The 18660-nt window shown below is 52.5% G+C and overlaps 1 protein-coding gene across 1 annotated transcript in view; it reads left to right on the forward strand.

Moving 5' to 3' along the window:
- Positions 1-3064: 3064 nt before the first annotated feature.
- The window catches only part of NPEPPS (aminopeptidase puromycin sensitive), a 34503-nt gene continuing 18907 nt past the window's right edge, over positions 3065-18660 (forward strand). The window contains exons 1-3 of the mRNA XM_077190782.1: positions 3065-3302; positions 11430-11514; positions 18513-18590. Coding sequence (XP_077046897.1) covers positions 3180-3302; positions 11430-11514; positions 18513-18590 — 286 coding nt within the window. The 5' untranslated portion in view covers positions 3065-3179. The remainder of the gene's footprint in view (positions 3303-11429; positions 11515-18512; positions 18591-18660) is intronic.

Consider the following 18660-nt stretch of genomic DNA (forward strand, 5'->3'; position numbering starts at 1 on the left):
CCGGTTTCACCTCCGTGGGCAGCGCTGACGGGCTCTGGAACCCCTCTGGAGCCACGTCCTTGCCCGTGGGGGGCTCAGCCTGTGAGCATCCCTGAGGAAATTTGGGATGGGGCCGAGGAGATGGCACGGGATGATGTCCCCAGCCCACCTGCGCTCTTCTCCTCGCAAAACCACCACGTGGGGATTTGTCCCGTGGGAGAGCGGGATCAGGGCTGGGATCAGGGCTCGGCACCCGCCCCGAACTGTCCCCGCCAGCTCCAGGCAGGGGCTGGGCCACGTTTGCCTCCATCCTTGTGCAACCTGTCCCAGGTGCCCGGCGGTGAGGCGGGAGGGGACGGGCAGAGCCGCACGCACACGCGGAGAGGGGGAAATCCAGGGAAAACGCCTCCCAAGCCCCGCGGAGCAGGAGGCCCCGCAGCTCGGAGCGCTGCTGTCCCCGAATACCAGAGATTCCAGCCCTAAGCCGGCGGCCCAGACCTGCGGGGCAGGATTAGCCGGTGCCCTCCGGCTGCTCCCGCTCCCGGCAGCAACGGCGAAAACTCCGGCGAAACAGAGAGAAGAAAAGAAAAGCCTCTCATGGGAATTTCTTTTTTTTTTTTTCTTTCTTCCCTCTTTTTAATTTTTTTTCCCCCTTGTTTTTCCTAATTAGAAAGGAGCACTGACAGCGGTTGGTGGCTCTGGGCTAATTACAGCTCCTGGCTTCCACCCCGTCCGTTTGTCCCCGGGCTCTCTGCAGTCTCGCACTACAGGAGAACCCGGTTTGGTCGGGACACGGCGGAGGAGGAGGCGGTGTCCCCCCGGCTTTCTCCGCGGAGCCTCGCTCTTTTTCTCTCTTTCTTCCTTCTTCTTTTTTTTTTTTTTTTTTTTTTTCCCTCTCCTGGATTCTTGCTGACAGCAGCATCTGTCACCTCCCAGCATCTCCCGTGCGGGGCAGCACCCGCGGGAAGCGCCCGGAGCCCTTTGCCAAGCACAAGCCCCGCGGCCACCGCGGCCACCGATCTCCCCCGGCGGGCCAGGAGGGCACCCGGTGACCCCGCGGCCATCCGGGATGGGAATTAAAGCTGAGAGGAGACAATCCCCCCCGCTGCCCTCCCGCGGGGCCCAGCAGCTCCGCTCCAGGAATAGTTTTATCCTGGCCCTGACCTTCCCGTGGCTCTGCCAGGGACAGTCACCCGCGGCCACACGCGCTGCCAGCACCGAGGCCAGGCGGGAGGGGACGGGACTTTTGCCCTGGCAAAGTCGCCCAGCACGGCCGGGGCACAGCTGGGCTTCTCCTGCTGCCGTGGCCTCGGGGTGTCCCCAGCGTGGCACGGCCGGGCTGAGTCCAATTCCGTCCACGCCGGCTGCAAACCGGGCTGCACACGGAGCCTCCTCGCCGAGCCGTGGGGTGCAGCCCTTCCCTCGCTGCAGGGCAGACGGGGCTTTCCGCCCAGAACCCCGCCAGGATTCCATCAAACCCCAAAACACTCCCTGGCCCCGCTCGCAGCGCCGATGTCCCCCGCGCCCCGCCGCGGCGCTGCGAGCTGGCAGGACGGAGCAGGGCGGCAGCTGCCCAGCCCCCGCGCGGCTCCAGCTGTTTCCAGCTGTTTCCAGCTGTTCCCTTGTCTCCCCTTCCCTCCCCGGGGCTCTGCAGCACAATGCGGCCCCTCGGCAGCCCCGGATGAACCCGGGCTCGGCAGCGCTGGGTTTTTGTAACCATCTGCTGAGAGCCGTCTGTACTTTCTCCCTGCCCCAGTTCGTGCCGCCGGCTCCTCCAGGTCTCAGTGAATCCCCGCTCCCTTCCTGAAATCCCTGTTCCCTCCCTCGAACCCCTTCTCTCTACCTCAAATCCTATTCCCCTCCCCAAATCCCATCTCCCTCTCCTGAATTCCTGCTCCTTCCCTCAAACCCCTGCTCCCCCCTGCCTGGAATCTCCACTCCCCTCTTCAAATCTCTTTTCCCTCCTCAAATCCCTTTTCCCTCCTCAAATCCCTTTTCTTTCCCAAATCCCCAATCCCTCCTCGAATCCAGCTCCCCTCCCCAGATCCCTGCTCGCTCTCTCCACTCCCTGATCGATCTCTCCCCTGCCAAGCACTAACTTAGATTTTTTAAACAGCAAAGTATCACTTTTAACAAAAATAAATCTCGTTGGGGAAGGAATAGTGAGAAATAAACTGAAATACAGAGAGCAAAGAGGGAAACCGGGGTGTCCCAATATGGGGGCACCACTCCAGCTCTGCCCCCCGTCTGCACTGGGACACCCAGGAGCTGTCATCCCCCTGAACTGGGAGTACTGGGAGCCCCGCTAACGGGGTGCCAGTGTCACCCCAAAACCAGGAGCCCCTGGGTGCACTGTGCCAATCCCCACCCAGGCCAGCTGCCCTGAGAGCCCACAGTTAACGGGGTGCCAGCATCTGCCCAAACCGGGAGCACCGGGAGCCTCAGTTAATGGGGTGCACTGTGCCAGGCCCACTCGGAGCGGACACACCGAGATCCCCGTTACCGAGATCCCCATTGCTGGGATCCCCATTACCGGATCCCCATTACAGACACACCGGGATTCCCGTTCCCGGGATCCCCATTCCCGGGGCTCACCGGGATCCCCATTCCCGGGATCCCCATTCCCGGGGCTCACCCGGATCCCCATTGCCGGGATCCCCATTCCCGGGGCTGCCCCGTCCCTCAGAACTGGGGAGGGGCGTGGCCAGGCGCGCCGTGAAGGGGCGTGTCCGCGCGGGGCTTGTCTTTGCGCAGGCGCACTCCCCGCCAGCGCTTACGCAACTCCTCCCGCCGCCTTCCCCCCCCACCCCCTCCCCTCCCCGCCCCCCGCGCGCGCTACGTGCGCGGCCGCGTGGCGCCGCCGCGCGCACGCGCACGCGCCGCCCGCGTGCCTCCCTCCCTCTCTCCCTCCCCCCCTCCCGCTCCGCTCCCCGCACTCCCCCACCGGGGCCGCCTCGAGCCGGGAGCGCGCGCGCGCCCCCGCCCCTCCCTCCTCCTCCTCCTCCTCATCTTCCTCATCCTCCTCCTCCTCATCCTCCGCTCCCGCCGCTGCTCCCTCTCGGTGCGTCCGTGCGGAGCCGCCTCGTCGCCCTTCCCGCGCCCCCCCCGCCGCCCCCCGCCCCCCCCCCGCCCCCCCCCCCGCCGCCGCCGCCGCCGCCCCGCCGGGGGGGGCGCAGCCCCGCACCCCCCGCGCTCCCGCCATGCCGGAGAAGCGGCCGTTCGAGCGGCTGCCCGCCGACGTGTCCCCCCTCAACTATGGGCTCTGCCTCAAGCCGGACCTCATCGACTTCACCTTCGAGGGCAAGCTGGAGGCCGCCGTGCAGGTAGGGCCCCCCCTTCTTCCTCCTCATCCTCGTCCTCCTCCTCCCGCCCCGCCCCCGAGGGGTCCCGCCGGCCCGCGCCCCCCGAGGGGACCCCGCAGAGCCCCCGGGGGACCCCTCAATCCCCTCCTCGATCCCCTCCTCATTCCCCTCCTCACCCCCAGGGCTGTTTCCCCCCCGCCCTCAGGGACCCCGCTCCCCCTCAGGGCCCCTCGCCCCCTCCCGGCCGTGCCCTGAGGGACCCCCGGCCCCGATCCCCCCGTTCCCCTGCGCTCCCCCGGGCCCGGCCGGGCAGGTGCAGGGAGGCCCCTCGGGGCTCCCCCCGCCTCTCCTCCGCGTTTCCATTCACGATGGGCGGTCAAACCCCCTCCAAACCCGCCAAGAGCCCTCCGGGACCCCCCGAGCCCGGCCCGGCCCGGGGGGAGCCCCGCCCAGCCCCGCTGCGGCCCCCGCGGGTCCCCCCGGGCGGCTCCTCCCGGGCTGGGCCGGCCCGCGCCGGGATGCGGGAGAGCCGCGGCAGCTCCGGGGTGAGCCCGGCCGGGATCCCCGGTGCCCGCAGCCCCCCGGGGACCCCCCCGTGCCGCGCTCCGAGCGGGCCTGGGGATGGATGGGGATTTTGCTGGAAAAGCCAAATAAGCCGTGAAAGGAGAAGTCCCCCCGTGCGGCTCCCGGGGAGGGTAGGCCTCGGTGTCATGGAGAGGGAGCTGCGGGGAGAGCCTGGGGATGAGAGCCGGGGAAGGTTTGCGGAGCCGAAACGCCGCGTTCTTCTGCAAGGCGAGAAGAATCCTCCTCGCCGTGCTCGTGCTTCAGAGCCGGAACCAGTTCTGTGAAATCCTTCAAGTCTCTCCCAGTCATTCTCATTGGCTGCTCTGCCAAGATTTCCCGAATTTGCTTTCACGTCTTTTTTTTTTTTTTTTTTTTTTTCCTTGCGATTTGAGAGAGGTTCAGAATTATATTAGCACAACTGTATTTTTTGTTTTTTTTTTTTTTTTCCTGAAAATTAGATGGTCGCACAGAGAGGCTTAAAAAAGTATTTGAGGGAGGCTTTAAGTCTTGAGATGTGAGCAGATCAAAGCCTTACTGTGCTGAAGGGATGGTTAAACCTGGTTTTAAATAGATAGTAAATGCAAGGAGGCAATAAAAGCTGCAGGATGTGAAGCACAGGTAGGGAAGAAGGCGAGTTCTTCCCTGGGGAAGGCCCGAGGCTGGGGATGATGGGGGATCTTGTGACTTTTGGGAGCTGCAGGAACCCAAGCAGACATGAGTAACTTTGTGTCATGTGACAGAAATATTGAAAACCTAAATCTCCTCGCGGATTTGATCCTGGCTCAGGGGTTTGGTTCCAGCCTCGGGGCCGCTGCCGCCTCTTGGGCTGTTTCAGTTTGAGAAATTCCCGTTTTCTTCCACTCTAATCCCAGGCACCTATTCCTGTCCTCACACCCCGGCCCTGTTACAGCTGTGGGGCTGTAAATGGGATCACTGAAATCATCCCGGTTAAAAATAACGCTCGGGGGGAGGGGAGCAGTGGCTTTTGAAGCCGGAGCTGCGGAGAGGAGCGGCGGGAGCAGCCCTGGGAGCTCCTCTGGGCCGCAGGGATTGCCCGGGGGTTCCGGGCTGGGCTGCGTGTTTGATTCCCGGGCAGCGTTCGGAGTGTCCCGGCTGTGTCCAGGGGGGCTCCTGGAGCAGAGGGTTCCACCTTGGACACGGGGAATGCTGCCCTTCCCCAGCAGCGGGAAAAGCAGAGCAGAGCAGAGGGTTCCACCTTGGAGATGGGAATGCTGCCCTTCCCCAGCAGCGCCCAGGGCTGAGGGAAAAGCTGTGACCCCACAGGTTCCAGGCTGTAAAACAAAATCCTCCTCACGTCCTGCAGAGCTGCTCTGGGGTTCCCACAGCAGAGAGGAGGGGAAAAAAACCGCCAGCAAAACCCCAGAGGAGGAGGGTTTTGAAACAGATCTAAAGAATGTATCTTTATTTTGGATAACTTTTAGCGCGGCGAAGCCGGGAGGAGGCAGCTCCCAGCGGCCGGGGAGTGAGGGCAGGGAAGGGGATCGGGGTGAGTTCACCTGCCCGAGCAGGGCGGGGAATCTGGGGAGGTTTCCTGGGGCTGCCCAGAGCCCAAAGCACAGGGAAATCCCAGGAGATTGGAGGGGAACTGCTCTGCACCTTGATGGGGAGAGGAACAACCAGCTCATCACAGGATGGTCTCTGTGCAGGGCTTGACGAACAAAAATTAATAACTGTCGGCATATTTCCGTCAGGATGGTCTAGAAAAGAAGACTTTTGGGTGCTTTTGGGGTCAAATTCCTTCAATTTAGGACCTTTTCTACCTGAACCTGAGCCCAGCAGAGATGTTCTGTTTCCAGCACCGCCTGAGAGCTTTGGAGTCTCTGTAAACTCATCGAGGCAAAAGTGGGTTTATGTTAAAACACAAAATTTTTATTTTTGGGTGGGGAAAATACACGTGCTGCCTCCTCTTGGAGATCCTGAAGTTGTTCCTTTAATCCCAGTCAGTAATAATTGCCAGCTCCTCTGCTCCATCCCAGCTGGATAATGGCAATAATCCACACCATGGTGCTTTCTGAGCCTCTGACACCAGAAAATAAAAACGCCTCAAAAGCAGGAAAAAAGTTCCCAGAGCCTGCAAAGTGCTTTGTTTGCTTTGCTATGTGGCATCTTTAGGAGCAGAGTGGAATTAGTGCAGGCTGTTTAGTCAAGGTATTACAAGTAAACACTTGATCATTCTTACTCACTCCACTAATAGGATTTGCAGCCCTCTGTGGAGAATTTGGGGCTTTCAAACCCTAAAAAAACCAAAACGTCCCAGCCTTGGCTGTGGGGCAGGACACTTGTGTTGGCTTTAGGACCTATAAATAACCTGAAGCACTTTGTGCCTCAGTAATAAATGTTGCCCCTTGCATGGCAGCTCCAGATAATCTTCAGGGGATAAAACCTCTGGTGATGCAAAAGATAAGAGGTGGCAGCAGATTCCAAAGCCTGGAAGGAGGAGCGGGGACCTGCTCGTGGTTTGTTCCCGTGTCCTGCTCGGGGAATTGTCCCCCCTGGAGAAGGGAATGACCCTGAAGCCTTGGCAAGTTGAGTTTCACAGCCCTTGTTTTGGAGCTGTGCTTCTGGAGGCTCTGGTAACCCAGCTCTTACAATTTTGACCGGTTCTTCCAGATTTTTAAATAATATAATTTGTGGCCACATGAACACTTTTGAAGTCCGTGCAGTTGTGTAACAATTACATAAACTGACAGTACATAATTCCCATTTATCACAGCTGAAAACCCCAAAAAATCCTTAAATGAACTGTTTCCCAAGGAGCCCTGCTCCCAGCTGGGACAGAGCGTGGCTGTGGGAGAGCCGGCGCTGGAACGGAGGCTCCTGCTCACACTCCTGTGATTGTTCTGCCACTTATGTCATCTCCCAGCATTCAAACTTGATTTGTTGAGGGCGTGGGGATGCCTCTCCACGAGCACAATTAAGATTGTGGGGTGGAAATGGTTCATTTTCATTATTCCTCTGTTGGCTGGAGCTTTAATTACGCCAGCCTTGGCTCTCAGGGCCTGGTTATCAGCACAGGGCACTTGCATTACTCAGTGTCTGGGTCAAACTTTATTTTTTTTCTTTATTTTTTTTCCCCTGCTTTTTTGGCTCTTGGGAGGGTTGGAACAAAGAAGGGATGTGTGGCCCTGGTGTTGTCCAGCAGCAGAAGCAAAGCTGCCTGCAGCTCTCAGGCTTTGAAATGGAATTTTTGGATGCTGAGAGGATCACCTGCGAGGGGCAGGGCTGCCTCCCCTCTTCCTGGTGTTTCCCTGCCCATAAATTCCCTTCCTGGGAGCTGGGTCACTCCCCTGCCTGGAAACTCCACCGAGGTGCTCCTTGATCGTGGGACAACTTATCTGGGAGGAATTTACAGCCTGGGCTCTCTCGAACCCTGCTGCAGCGTTTAATGCACCTCTGGCAGGTTTAGCAATATTTAACTGCTTGTCTGCTGCTTTTTATAGGTTCATTATGCAATATCTGCTGGCCTAGGGAATGTATGGAGCTGGTTAAAGATTAATGCTGACACTGTGGGGTGGAATCCTGGCCAAATGCAGCTCGCTGGGTGTAGTATTTTAGTATTTGTGCTCCTGGGGAGCTGGTCCAGGATAAATCCTCTGCTCTCCAGCCTTGGAATTCGCATTTCCAGCACATGAAACTAAACCTGCAGTGGAGGGTTAAAGGGCTGGCAGCCCCTCAGGGCTCTCCTCACGCCATCAGCTCCAAAACTGGGGTTTTTAACCTTTTTCCACCCCCCAAAGGCTCCTTGAACCCCATAATTTCCAAGATTGGGATGGTCACAAAAGGGATTCGCTCACTCACCCCTGTGGATCCCACAGCCCTGGAGCTGGATGTGCTTTGGAACCAGGGGAATTTTTCCAGTGGGCCAATTAATCCTGGTGTTGTTAATTTTACTCCTCGGCCACTGGAATTTGCTGGAGATGCAGGTTAATAAATCTCTTTATTGCTCTCCTCATTGAGGCTTTGAATTCTTACAAAAGACACGCCCTGGAACTCGAATCCAGAGTAAATTTAGGTGTCTATTTTTAGAGAGAAAATTGCTAAAAACACACGCAGTTGTTGTAGTGCTGCTTTTAGAAAAGGGCTCTGGAGCCGTGTGACAAGACTGGAATTATCTGGAATTAATTTTGGCTCCAGGAGATCCCTTTGGATGCACCTCAGCCTGTGCTTCAGGTAGGCTGCAGTTCAAATCCCTGTTCCCGATATCCCAAAAAATTGGGAAAATATTTTCCATCAAATCCTTTCCCGCTTTGACCACCAAAGGCTTTACAGCACCTTTAGGTCTTGTTTGGCAGAGCTAAATAATTGACATTGTTAACTTTTCTTCCATCAAATATTAAACTTTTGGGGGGGATTTCAGCTGTTTTCTCCTGCTGGATGAATTTCCCTTTCCCTGCTCATGGTGCCTGAGTCTGACCTCAAAACAGCGTTTGAATTCTGGTTAATTCAGTATTCAATTGAATTCATCAAGAGCCAGGAGTTTCCAGCCCTGAACCATCCCTTCCCTGCAGAGATTCCTCTTGGCCCACCTGATTTCTGAGCAGCGCAGAACTGCTCTTCTCTCAATTAATTAAATTAAATCATTTTCCTTGCTGAAAAATATATTTCTTACATATTTCTGACATATTTCTCATATTCCAGAGCAAGGTGAAGCAGGGTGACAACCCCACACGTTGCTGACTGCTTCTACCTTATGCAGTAATCTGCTTTTTTTTGGCCTTTAATGCATAAAAATCACTGCATTTACAGAAAATCTGCCTTGCAGAGCGTGGCATTTCGGAGGGATAAAAATTCATTTTTTTAAATGAGTTCCTTTTTGAGCTGTTCCTGCTCATGAGTGCCCCGTGCTGGGGCAGGTTCTGCTCCTGTTTTGTTTTTGTTCCCACAGGTGTGGCTGCACCTCCGTGGAGCAGGGAGGAGGCCCCTGCTGCAGGAAAAATTCATTTTCCCCTCGGAATTAAATTCTCAGGAGTCTCAGCAAACGCTGAGCTCTGCAGGCAGAATTTCTGCCTGCACGGTGAATCTCACCCCTTTTTTTGGATAGCTGGAAAACTGAACTAATTCCCCTCCTGGCTCATTTTAGGTATTTCCTTCTATGCTGCCCTCTCATAAAACTGGCTTGATATTGGTAGGAAGGGAGGAAAAATATCTAAAAATAGGTAATTGCCTGTTTAAGGAGCCTCTGGATTTTCTCTGCTTAAACCTAAAGTTTCTTATTCTGCAGGCTCAGTGCTGCACTGAAAGTTGTGTCCTGGAAAAAGTTGTTTTTTAAAGATCAAGCCCATTGTTAAACTCACATTGTCTGCAATTTGGACAGCTCTGAATCCAGAGAGATTTGGGTTTATAGATTGAATAAAGGTCTCCAGACACTTATAAAAAGCTTTTCTCATCCTGATTTTTCTGCGTTTTAGAAAAACCTTTTAAAACCCCCCCCAGCTCCAGTATTGTGGTAAAAACTGTTGAGATTTGATTTTTGGGTTTGGGGCGAGCTTTGTAATTTTTCAGTTTCATGCACTCGGAATTTAACAGAAACAATGGATTTCAGGTTGTAAATCTTTCCTGGGAAAACCAGGTTGACCCTGCCTCACCTCAGCTGTTGGGCTTGCTCTCAGTGCTTGACACAAACATTGCTTCCACAGGCAGGTTGGGTTCATTAATTGGAATGGATTTGATTTTAATTCCATCAAGAGGTGAAGGCAGCCCGAGTGCTGCACCTCTCGGTGTGACACGGCTGCAGGGAGCAGGCACCAGCAGTCCCTGCTCAAAAGGTGTAAATGCATCACATTTCTTTGCATGACATTTGTTAATTAAACAATGCCCTAATTGGGGACAAGCCAGGGGTATTGGTCAGGTCAGAGGGGACAAGGGGAGGCTCCTGGCTGGGTTGGGGTGTGTGGGGCTGGTGCTCCCTACATCACTGGTGCCTCAGGGATGGACCATCCTGCACCTCTGAAATCCCAAATTTGGATTCCTCGCTCCTCCCTTCTCCATGGATGGCTCAGATTCGGGGTTCCTGTCCCAGATGGACGAGGGACATCCCTGAGGGACATCCCTGAGGAACATCCCTGAGGAACATTCCTGAGGAACATCCCTGAGGAACATTCCTGGTTTATTCCCAGCTCCTCCTCTGGCCCAGGCCCCAGTGGCCCAGGGAGCACTGGGGGACACCTGAACCTTTTCTTGTGGCTTTGCAAACCAAAGGAAATCACAATTTGTGTGCTGCCCGTGGGTGAGCTGGCCTGAGCACGCCCAGGGGCTCGGGCTGTGGAACTGGGGCTGGAAGGGACCCTAAATCCCAGCCAGGGCCACCCTGCACGGGCAGAGGGCACAGTGCCAGGGTGAGGGCAGCCAGAGCTGCTCTGGGAAGCCCACCCCAGCCCCTCCAGGGCAGGATCCATCTCAGCATCCCCCCCACCCACCCCTGTCCTCTGGCACTTCACCCCATTCCCCCTTTTCTCTTGGAAACTCGTTCATTTTCCTTCCTGCCTCCTTTCAGGGAGCCTCAACCCAGCTCAGCCCTAGACCTGCTCTGCTCTGGGCTGAACAATCCCCCTTCTCCCAGCTTTTCCTCCCAGCAGAGCTGCTCCATCCCTCTGATCAGCTCCTCTGGGCTCTCCCTGCCCAGAGCCCAGAGCTGGAGGCAGCTCCAGCAGGTTCCTGGCTCCCAGCTCGGATGTGGGCACCTGGAATGATGGCCCCAGGAGTTCACAGGGCATTTTAGGGTTATAATAGTGGGGAAAACAAAACAGGGATGGAGTCTCTCAGGCTTTGGTGAGCTGATTCTGGGGCAGGAAGCAGTTTCTCTGTGCCTGTGTTAAATCTGGTTGGTCATTACAGAAATTTTTACTCCTTTATTTAAGAAACTGCTGGTGCCTCCAGCTAGAAATCCTATCCTGGACAAGCAGGATTCCCAGCTTGATCCAGCCTGATCATTCTGGTGCTTCCAGCCATAAATGTCTGAATAACTCCCTGGTTTAACTCCCAAATATTTTACCCCTTTGTAATTAATTTTTATTTAATTTGAATTCCTCTGTATTCAGGCTGTCGCATTCAAACAGAGAACTGGCACAGCCCCACGGTTTATTCCTACGCTGGGAGCTGGCACTGGGTAAATAAAGCAGAGAGTGTGGAGCCAAGAGCTGGCACAAGGGGAGCTCCCAGGGAAGGAGGAGGAGAATCTCCTGGCAGATGTTTTTGGGCTGAGGAGCTCTGGGAGCCTGGAGCACGCACAGAGGTTGTGTTGGTGATGTCTCCAAGAGAGGTTTTCACCCTGGTGTCCCTTAGGCCATCCCCAAAGGAGGCTGACGGGCTCAGGGTCTGTTTCTATTGGGTTTGGATTCCCAGGCCTGCACAAGGGCCCCATTGTGAAGTTTCCAGCCCTGTTTTTTACCCAGCATGAAATAATTCCCAGTGGAGGTGAGTGGCTGAGCACAGCTCCTGCTCTGCGGTACCTCCTTCTCCATCCCAGACACCCAACTCCCCTTCAAACAGCTGGAGCTGCTTTTTAGATGGATGGGAGCTGAGAATTCCCATTTCTTCCCGGTGCTGATGGAGTTTCTCTTGCAGGTGAAAAATGCAACCAACCAGATCGTGATGAACTGTGCCGACATCGACATCATCACCGCGTCCTACGCCCCGGAAGGAGACGAAGGTGGGAGCCCTGCCTGCTTTCTGCTTTCGTTTCTGCCCCTGCAGCTGCTGCCAGCAGCCCAGCAGCTCTGATAACAAAATGATGTCATGCTTTGATAAGCTCAGCCCTGCCCCTGGAAGCGCGGAATTCCTTATCTTGGTTCCATGCCGGCTCTCGTGGCTGCCACTGGTGTCGTGGTGCAGGAATTCCTTCAGTTGTGGTGAAGGAATTATTTCAGTTGTGTTATGATAGAGGAATTCCTTCATTTGTGTTGTGGGAAAGGAATTCCTTCAGTTTTGTTAGGGTAAAAAATTCCTTCAGTCTCCTCCACCTCTCCTGGGTGGGGGTGAGGGCAGAGGATGCTTTGATATTATTTTTATATCTGGATGTTGTGTAAACCTCTAAGGACATCACCTGTGCCTATGGATTTGGGAATATTGACCAAATGAAATATTGACAGGGAATGCACCAGTAAGAGCCTGCAGTAGGAAATGGTCCCAGGAAATGGTTTGGAGAGCACAGAAAACGCTTCATTGGCATTCAGCAGGATTTTCTGAGTGTTGGGTACCGTGGAAAAGGGTGATTGTGAGGAGCAGTCCAGCTGCTCCTGGAGCCCTTCAGGGAACAAAAAATGCTGCAGGGCTCCCCTTCCCACCAGGGAATGCCCCTTTCCATATGGAAAATTCCACAAAAGGGTTGGTTAGAGCCATGGTTAGGGGTTAATGGGGTGATCTTGGTGAGGGTGGCAGGAAGGTGCTCTTTGGGGAGATGGAAGCTTTGTTCTTTGTGCAGAGGCTGGGCAGAGGGGAGGGGAGGGTTGGGGACCTGAGGAAGGGGAGGGATGTGCAGGAATTTGTGCAGTGGGGCTGACTCCAGCTCTGCTATCCCAGGGGTTTGTGCCAGGGCTGGCAGCACCCAGGGACAGTGGGAGGTGTCCCTGCCATGGCACAGCTGGCACTGGGTGGGATCTGGGGTCCCTTCCCACCCAAACCATTCCATGGTGCCACCTTCCAGGTCCTCGTAGCATTGCTCCACTTTTACAGGGGGAGAAATGCACTCAGGAGGGGATTTTGGGAAGGAATTCCTCCCTGTGGGGCTGCTCAGAGCCTGGCACAGGTGCCCAGAGCATCCCTGGAGCACTGGGACAGGGCAGAGGTCCCTGCCCTGCCAGGGGTGGCACTGGGGGCTTTGGGGTCCCTCCCATCCCAAAAGGTTCTGCAGTTCAGGATCCCAAGCAGAGCATCCCCGCCCAGCTTTGCCTTCCAGCAGCTTTGGTTTCTTTCTCGATTTCCAGGGGTTTTTGGGCGTGAGGAAGCTGCTCTGGGAGGAGGGCGGGTGTGGAAAAGCAGAGCTCAGCTCAGGAAGGGCCGGGCAGGATCCTGGAACGGGGCCACCGGGCTGGGCAAAGTGTCCCCAAGTGCTCGGGGCTGTCCCCTGGCACCTCAGGGCTGGCCCTGCCACTGTGGGGGGGTTGCTGAGCATTTATTAATTGGGAGTTATTAAGAGAGAATGACACTCGGGCCCTCACAAACTGCTGCATCATAAACACGCCAGGTACAACTTGGTTGCAATTCATCTTAAAAATAGAATTAATTTCAAATTAAAATTAAGGTGTTTAAAATAGAATGAAAACGCTAAAAGGAAAATAATAGAATTTAAAATGTTAAAAGGAATAAAATGGAAATTAACAAAATGGAAATAAATAAAATGGAAATAATAAAATGAAAATACTCAAGTATATTAAAATTAAGAAAATGAAAAAAGAAAATAATAGAATGAAAATGAAAAAATAAATACCTTCATTCTAATTAAGGTATTTAAAATAGAATGAAAATGATAAAAGGAAAATAATAAAATTTAAAATGTTAAAAGGAATAAAATGGAAATGAATAAAATGGAAATAATAAAATGAAAATACTTAAGTATATTAAAATTAATAAAATGAAAAAAGAAAATAATAAAAATAATAATGTTAAAATTAATCTAATTAAAATTAAAATATAATAATTCAAATTTATAATTAAAATAAATAGTTGAAATTACAATTAAAATAGCTTAAAATTAAAAATATTTATAAATTTAAAAAAATAATGAATTGCCACCATCCCACCCAGGCTCCACAGGGTTAAAACCAGATCCGTGGGATTTGGGGAGGTGCCAAGGAGCAGAATGGCTTTGGAAGGAGAATGGCATGGAAGTGGCACCTGTTGATGCAGATCCTGCGGCTCGCTCTGTGCTCGGCCTGGGGATGGGCACAGAACGAGCCCTGCAAGGAGCAGCCCTGGGCACTCACTCTTGGAGGTTCATGGTGGTTATAGAGAGTTGTCACCCTTTGTTCTGTGGGCAGGCGTTTGTCTCATCCTCACCAGAAACAAAAAATAATTGGGAATTTGTCTCCTTTCCAGGCCTGGAAAGCAGCTGTGGGAATGAGATTTGATTTAGCAGATCCCAGTTCCCTGTTTAAGGAGCTGACCTGGTGACTTTAGTGCAGGATAATTTGATTTTCCCCCATCCTCGTCAGTGCCCCTGGTGCTGATGGGCGCAGCTGAGGGCAGCACTTTGGAATCTGAGTGCGGATTTGCAGGGAGAGCAGATTATTGCCCAATGTTTGACAGGAAGCTGAGGGAGGATCCCCACAGCTTTAAAGTCAAAGTGAGGAATTTTTGCTGTGTAATCCACAAAGGAGCAGCAAGAACTGAGTAACAAAACCAGCAGAGGTTGAGCACTGGGGAGCAGAAATTCCTCAGTTTCAGCCCAAAACTGAGATTGCCAGGGAGGGCTCTGGGTTCCCTCCGTGCCAGCAATGCTGTAATGGAACAAAGCTGCTCAAAACTCCAGAGTTTTCCATGGCTGAATTCAAACTGGTTGGATATTTTTATATTTATTTTCTCCCCAGAGCTGTTATTTTTTTCTTTCTTTTGAACATTTCCAGTGGAATTTTAGCACCAAGGTGTGCGCGTGTCCAGATGGACGCCTTGGCTCAGCTGGAGTTTCACATAAATGTCATTTTTTTGGAGGGGTTGGGTTTCATCCTCGGGGGGTGTGAAGGAGTCTGGAGCTTCCTGTGAATCCTCTCCCAGCTGTGAAACCGTGCTGGAACTGGGGAATTGGCCTGGAATCCCTCGGATCCAAAGGAGTTTCGGGGATTCCTGCAGGGTTGGCAGCGTCCCCGGGAGTCCCAGCGGCTCTGGGGGTGTTTGTGCAGCAGGAGGAGCACACGGAGATTTGGGCTGGGCTCACACCGAGGAGGTTTTTGGGTGCAGAATTCGTTATTTTGGGTTTTTCCTCCTCTGTGTGGTGGGGATGGGCCTGGATGTTACAGCAGGGATTTGGGTGGTGGTTAACACAGAACGAACAAGAAAAACCCCAAAAAACCAAAAGAAACCAATCAAAATACCTGAAACCCAAACCAGATCAGCCAAAAAGAAACTCCATACCAAACCAACCAAAAAACCAAACCAACCAAGAAAAAACCCCCAAACCAAACCGACCAAAAAACCCAAACAAACCAAAAAAAACCCCCAAACCAAACCGACCAAAAACCCAAACCAACCAAAAAAAACCCCAAAACCAAACCGACCAAAAAACCCAAACCAACCAAAAAAAACCCCAAAACCAAACCGACCAAAAAACTGAATCAACCAAAAAGAAAACCCCAAAACCAAACCGACCAAAAACCCAAACCAACCAAAAAAATCAAACCCAAACCTTAATTACCTGTGACTTCTCCACAGCACAGAAGGGATCCTTGAAAAAATTGCATTTTGGAAAAATTGCATTTTGAAAAAATTGCATTTTGGAAAATTTCCATTTTGGAAAATTTCCATGGTTTGCCCTGAGCTTTGTGCTGGCCTGGGGTCCGGGCCCTGTTGGGAAGCAGCTCTGAGGGCTCAGCAGGGTTTGGGATTGTCCATGGCTGCAGCCCTTTGCAGGAAATGTGATTTATTCCAAATGCTGCTGGAGCAGTTGAGGTGCTCCCACTCCAACCCCTCAGACCTGCAGCAGCCCCTCTCTATTCTGTGTATTTGTTCTGATTGAAGTGGTAACACGTCTCACTCCTGGCTGCTTCCTCCCTTTATTTTTTCATTTTCTCATTTCTTATTTTCTTTTTCTCCATGACAAAAAAAAAAGAAAAAATTAAAAAAAAAAACAAAAAACAAAAAAAAAAAAATCCCTTTTTCTTCCTCCAACTCCACAGCAGCTTTTTCCTTTCCCAGCCCGGGCTGTGCTGTAATGTGCAAGTGATTAACTTGCAACCTTGCAGTGCCAAGGAGCTGGGCTGGTCCCTCCAGGAGCTTTTGTTCTCCAGCCCCAGGAACGGAGCCAGGCCCTGCTGCACTCACGGATTGGTAGCAGCAGCTCCCTTCCAGCCCAGCAAAAAGCATTGTCCAGTGTTTGCCACGGTCCTGCTGCTCTGGATTAAATTATTGGCGTTGAATGAGGAGTTTAAACAGCAACAACGAAAAAAAAAGCAAACCCAAAAACCCTGAAACAAAACAAATAACCAAACAAAAAAAAACAACCCCAAAAACCAGCCAACCAAAGAAAAAAACAATAGGAAAAAATAAAAACAAAAACACCCCAAAAACCAGCCAACCAAAGAAAAAAACAACAGGAAAAAATAAAAACAAAAACACCCCAAAAACCAGCCAAGCAAACAGAAAAACAACAGGAAAAAATAAAAACAAAAACACCCCAAAAACCAGCCAACCAAACAAAAAAAACCCAGGAAAAAATAAAACCCAAAAAACCCCAAAACATACCACAAAAAACAACAACAACCAAAAAAAAAAAACCCAAAACTCAAAAAGGAAACAAGCAAACAAAAAAAAAAAAAAAGAGAAAATGTAATCTGGAATCTTTGGTTCATGTCCTGTTGCTTTGGGGTTTGGTTTGGAAGGAGCTGCCTGGAGATTTAGCAAACCCTGAAGGTTTCAGTGTTTCATCTTCCAGCCTTGGTGATGCTCACCTCTGGGTTTTCGGGACAAGTTAAAACTTCCAGAGCAGCAGAAATTCCCCAAATTCAGCCCCAAACAGAGAACTCCAGCTGGGAGAGGAGGGGGCAGCTCGATGTCCATTGTCAGCCTTTGGCAGAAGCTCCACGTGAGGAATTCCTGTGTGTTCCCGAGTCCCAGGAGCCTGCAGGATCAGATCCTTGCCTTTGGAAGCTGTAAAAAAACCCAAACATGTTTTTATATTGTGGCTTTGCTGTGGTGGTGTTCGAAAATCCCCAGAAAATGCCCCAAAATGCAGGTGGGGAGCGTTGCTGCGTTCCTGGGCTGATCAGGGACCCTCTGAGCTCCTCAATTGATCAATTTGTGATGATTTATTTATTGATAAATCAGTGAGTTCCCAGCAGATGTGCAGCCCCTCTGTGGCCAGGGTCGCCCTCATTGCCCTGGTGGGCTCTGGAAATGACCAGGATCAAAGGCAGCACCCAGCTCCTCTCTGCTGGAGCCCAGTCCCATCCATCGGGGTTGTTCTCCTTCCAATCTCCCTCTCCTGCCTCGTTTCCTCCTCTCCTGCCTCGTTTCCTCCTCTCCTGCCTCGTTTCCTCCTCCCTGGACCATTTTCTGCCTCAGCATCCCCAGTTTGAAGAAGAAATCTCAAACTTTATTTTTGGTTTCCTGATATTTGCTGGCAGTTGGGCGTCCTTGGGTGGATTCTTCTTCAATGCTCAACTCAGGTGATTTGTAAAATCTTGGAACTCCTCAGCATGGATCAGGAGAGCCTAAAATTGATCCTGTAAGGGTTTATTTTTGTAATTTATTCCAGCCTCGTGTTTTTTGCTGGTTTTTGGAGCCTCTCAGTGTTCTCTGCGCCCCAGCACGGTGGTAACTCAGGTTAAACCCTGAGCACAGCTCTGTGAAACCTGTACTTAAACCTAATCCATTCCTGCAGCTCCTGCAGTGAGCAGAGGTTGGAATGAAGGCTGAGATCACAGTGCTGCAGGATAAACAGCCCTGGAAACTTCACCAGCATAAAACAAGCACGGTTCCAGTTCCCTTTGTCACTCCTGCGGGGCGCTGGGGCTGAAACCCAACGCTGGGAGCGACACCTGAGCAGCAAAACGAGTCCTTTTGTGGCTAAAATTGTCACTTCAGGCCGGCTTTTGTCATCCGAGCGGGCTTTGTTTGAGCGGCAGGGTTTCCTTTGGGGATGGGAAGTGCCTGGCTGGGTCCGGGCTTGCCGACTTTGGCAGCTGGAGGCGCTGGTTTGGAGCGGGTTGAAAGTTCCTAAATAAAGATAATTTCTTACAGGTTGCAGCAGTGGCTGAGCACGGAGGGAGCAGCACCTGCAGAGTGAGGTTCTGTGGGGCTGTTCCAGGTTTTTTCAGCTGAGTGAGAACAGATCCACATCCCCTTGGAGGGTGTGATGAGTTAGGAAGGGAGGAGCAGCTCCAGGTGCTCCAGGACTGTTTCATCTCCCTGCAGATCCCCAGCCTGGCCTCACAGTTTGGATTTTTGCATCCACAAATAGTTCCTGTGCTGTGTAAATGCCAAATTTCCTCGTTTTTGGGTGCCTTTGGGACCCTCTGCCTGAGCAGGGCGGGAACCCCAAAGCAGGGCCCTGCTTCTGAAGGCATTTCTGAAATAAAATCAACATTTATTTTGTGGTTGAGTCCAAGCAAATCCCCCCTCCCCATTGCTGTGGAGATTAATGGGATTTTCCTAGTGAGAGCCACAAATTAGGTCAATAAATCCTAAGTATCCTGTTTGGGATAATTAATGGGAATCCTGCTGCCCTGATGGGAGCATTTAACAGCAAGGGGGGATTTGGGGCTGTATTTCACCATTCCTGGCATACACATCCCGTTTCTCCTGCAGGTTTGGGGTTTTTCAGCCCAACTTCCACTCCTGGAATTCCCATCACGAGGTTGTTCCTGTAGTTCCTCACACAGAATCGCTCAGAATTCATTCTGAGCTGTCGAGCTCAGTGCTTGGGGTGAATCTGCAGAGGTTTGGGCCCAAAGCCCTTCCCAGGGTGGTTCTGATCCTGGTGCTGTTTTCCCTTTGCAGAGGTTCACGCCACGGGGTTCAACTACCAAAACGAGGATGAGAAGGTGACGCTGTCCTTCCCCAGCACCCTGCAGAAAGGTAGGAGCCCTCCCTGCCTGCGGGGCCTTGAGCAGCAGCTCCTTCCCGGGGTCCCTGCCCCGGAGCCTCT

Source organism: Agelaius phoeniceus, chromosome 26 (genome assembly GCF_051311805.1).
Source record: "Agelaius phoeniceus isolate bAgePho1 chromosome 26, bAgePho1.hap1, whole genome shotgun sequence".
NCBI lineage: Eukaryota > Metazoa > Chordata > Aves > Passeriformes > Icteridae > Agelaius > Agelaius phoeniceus.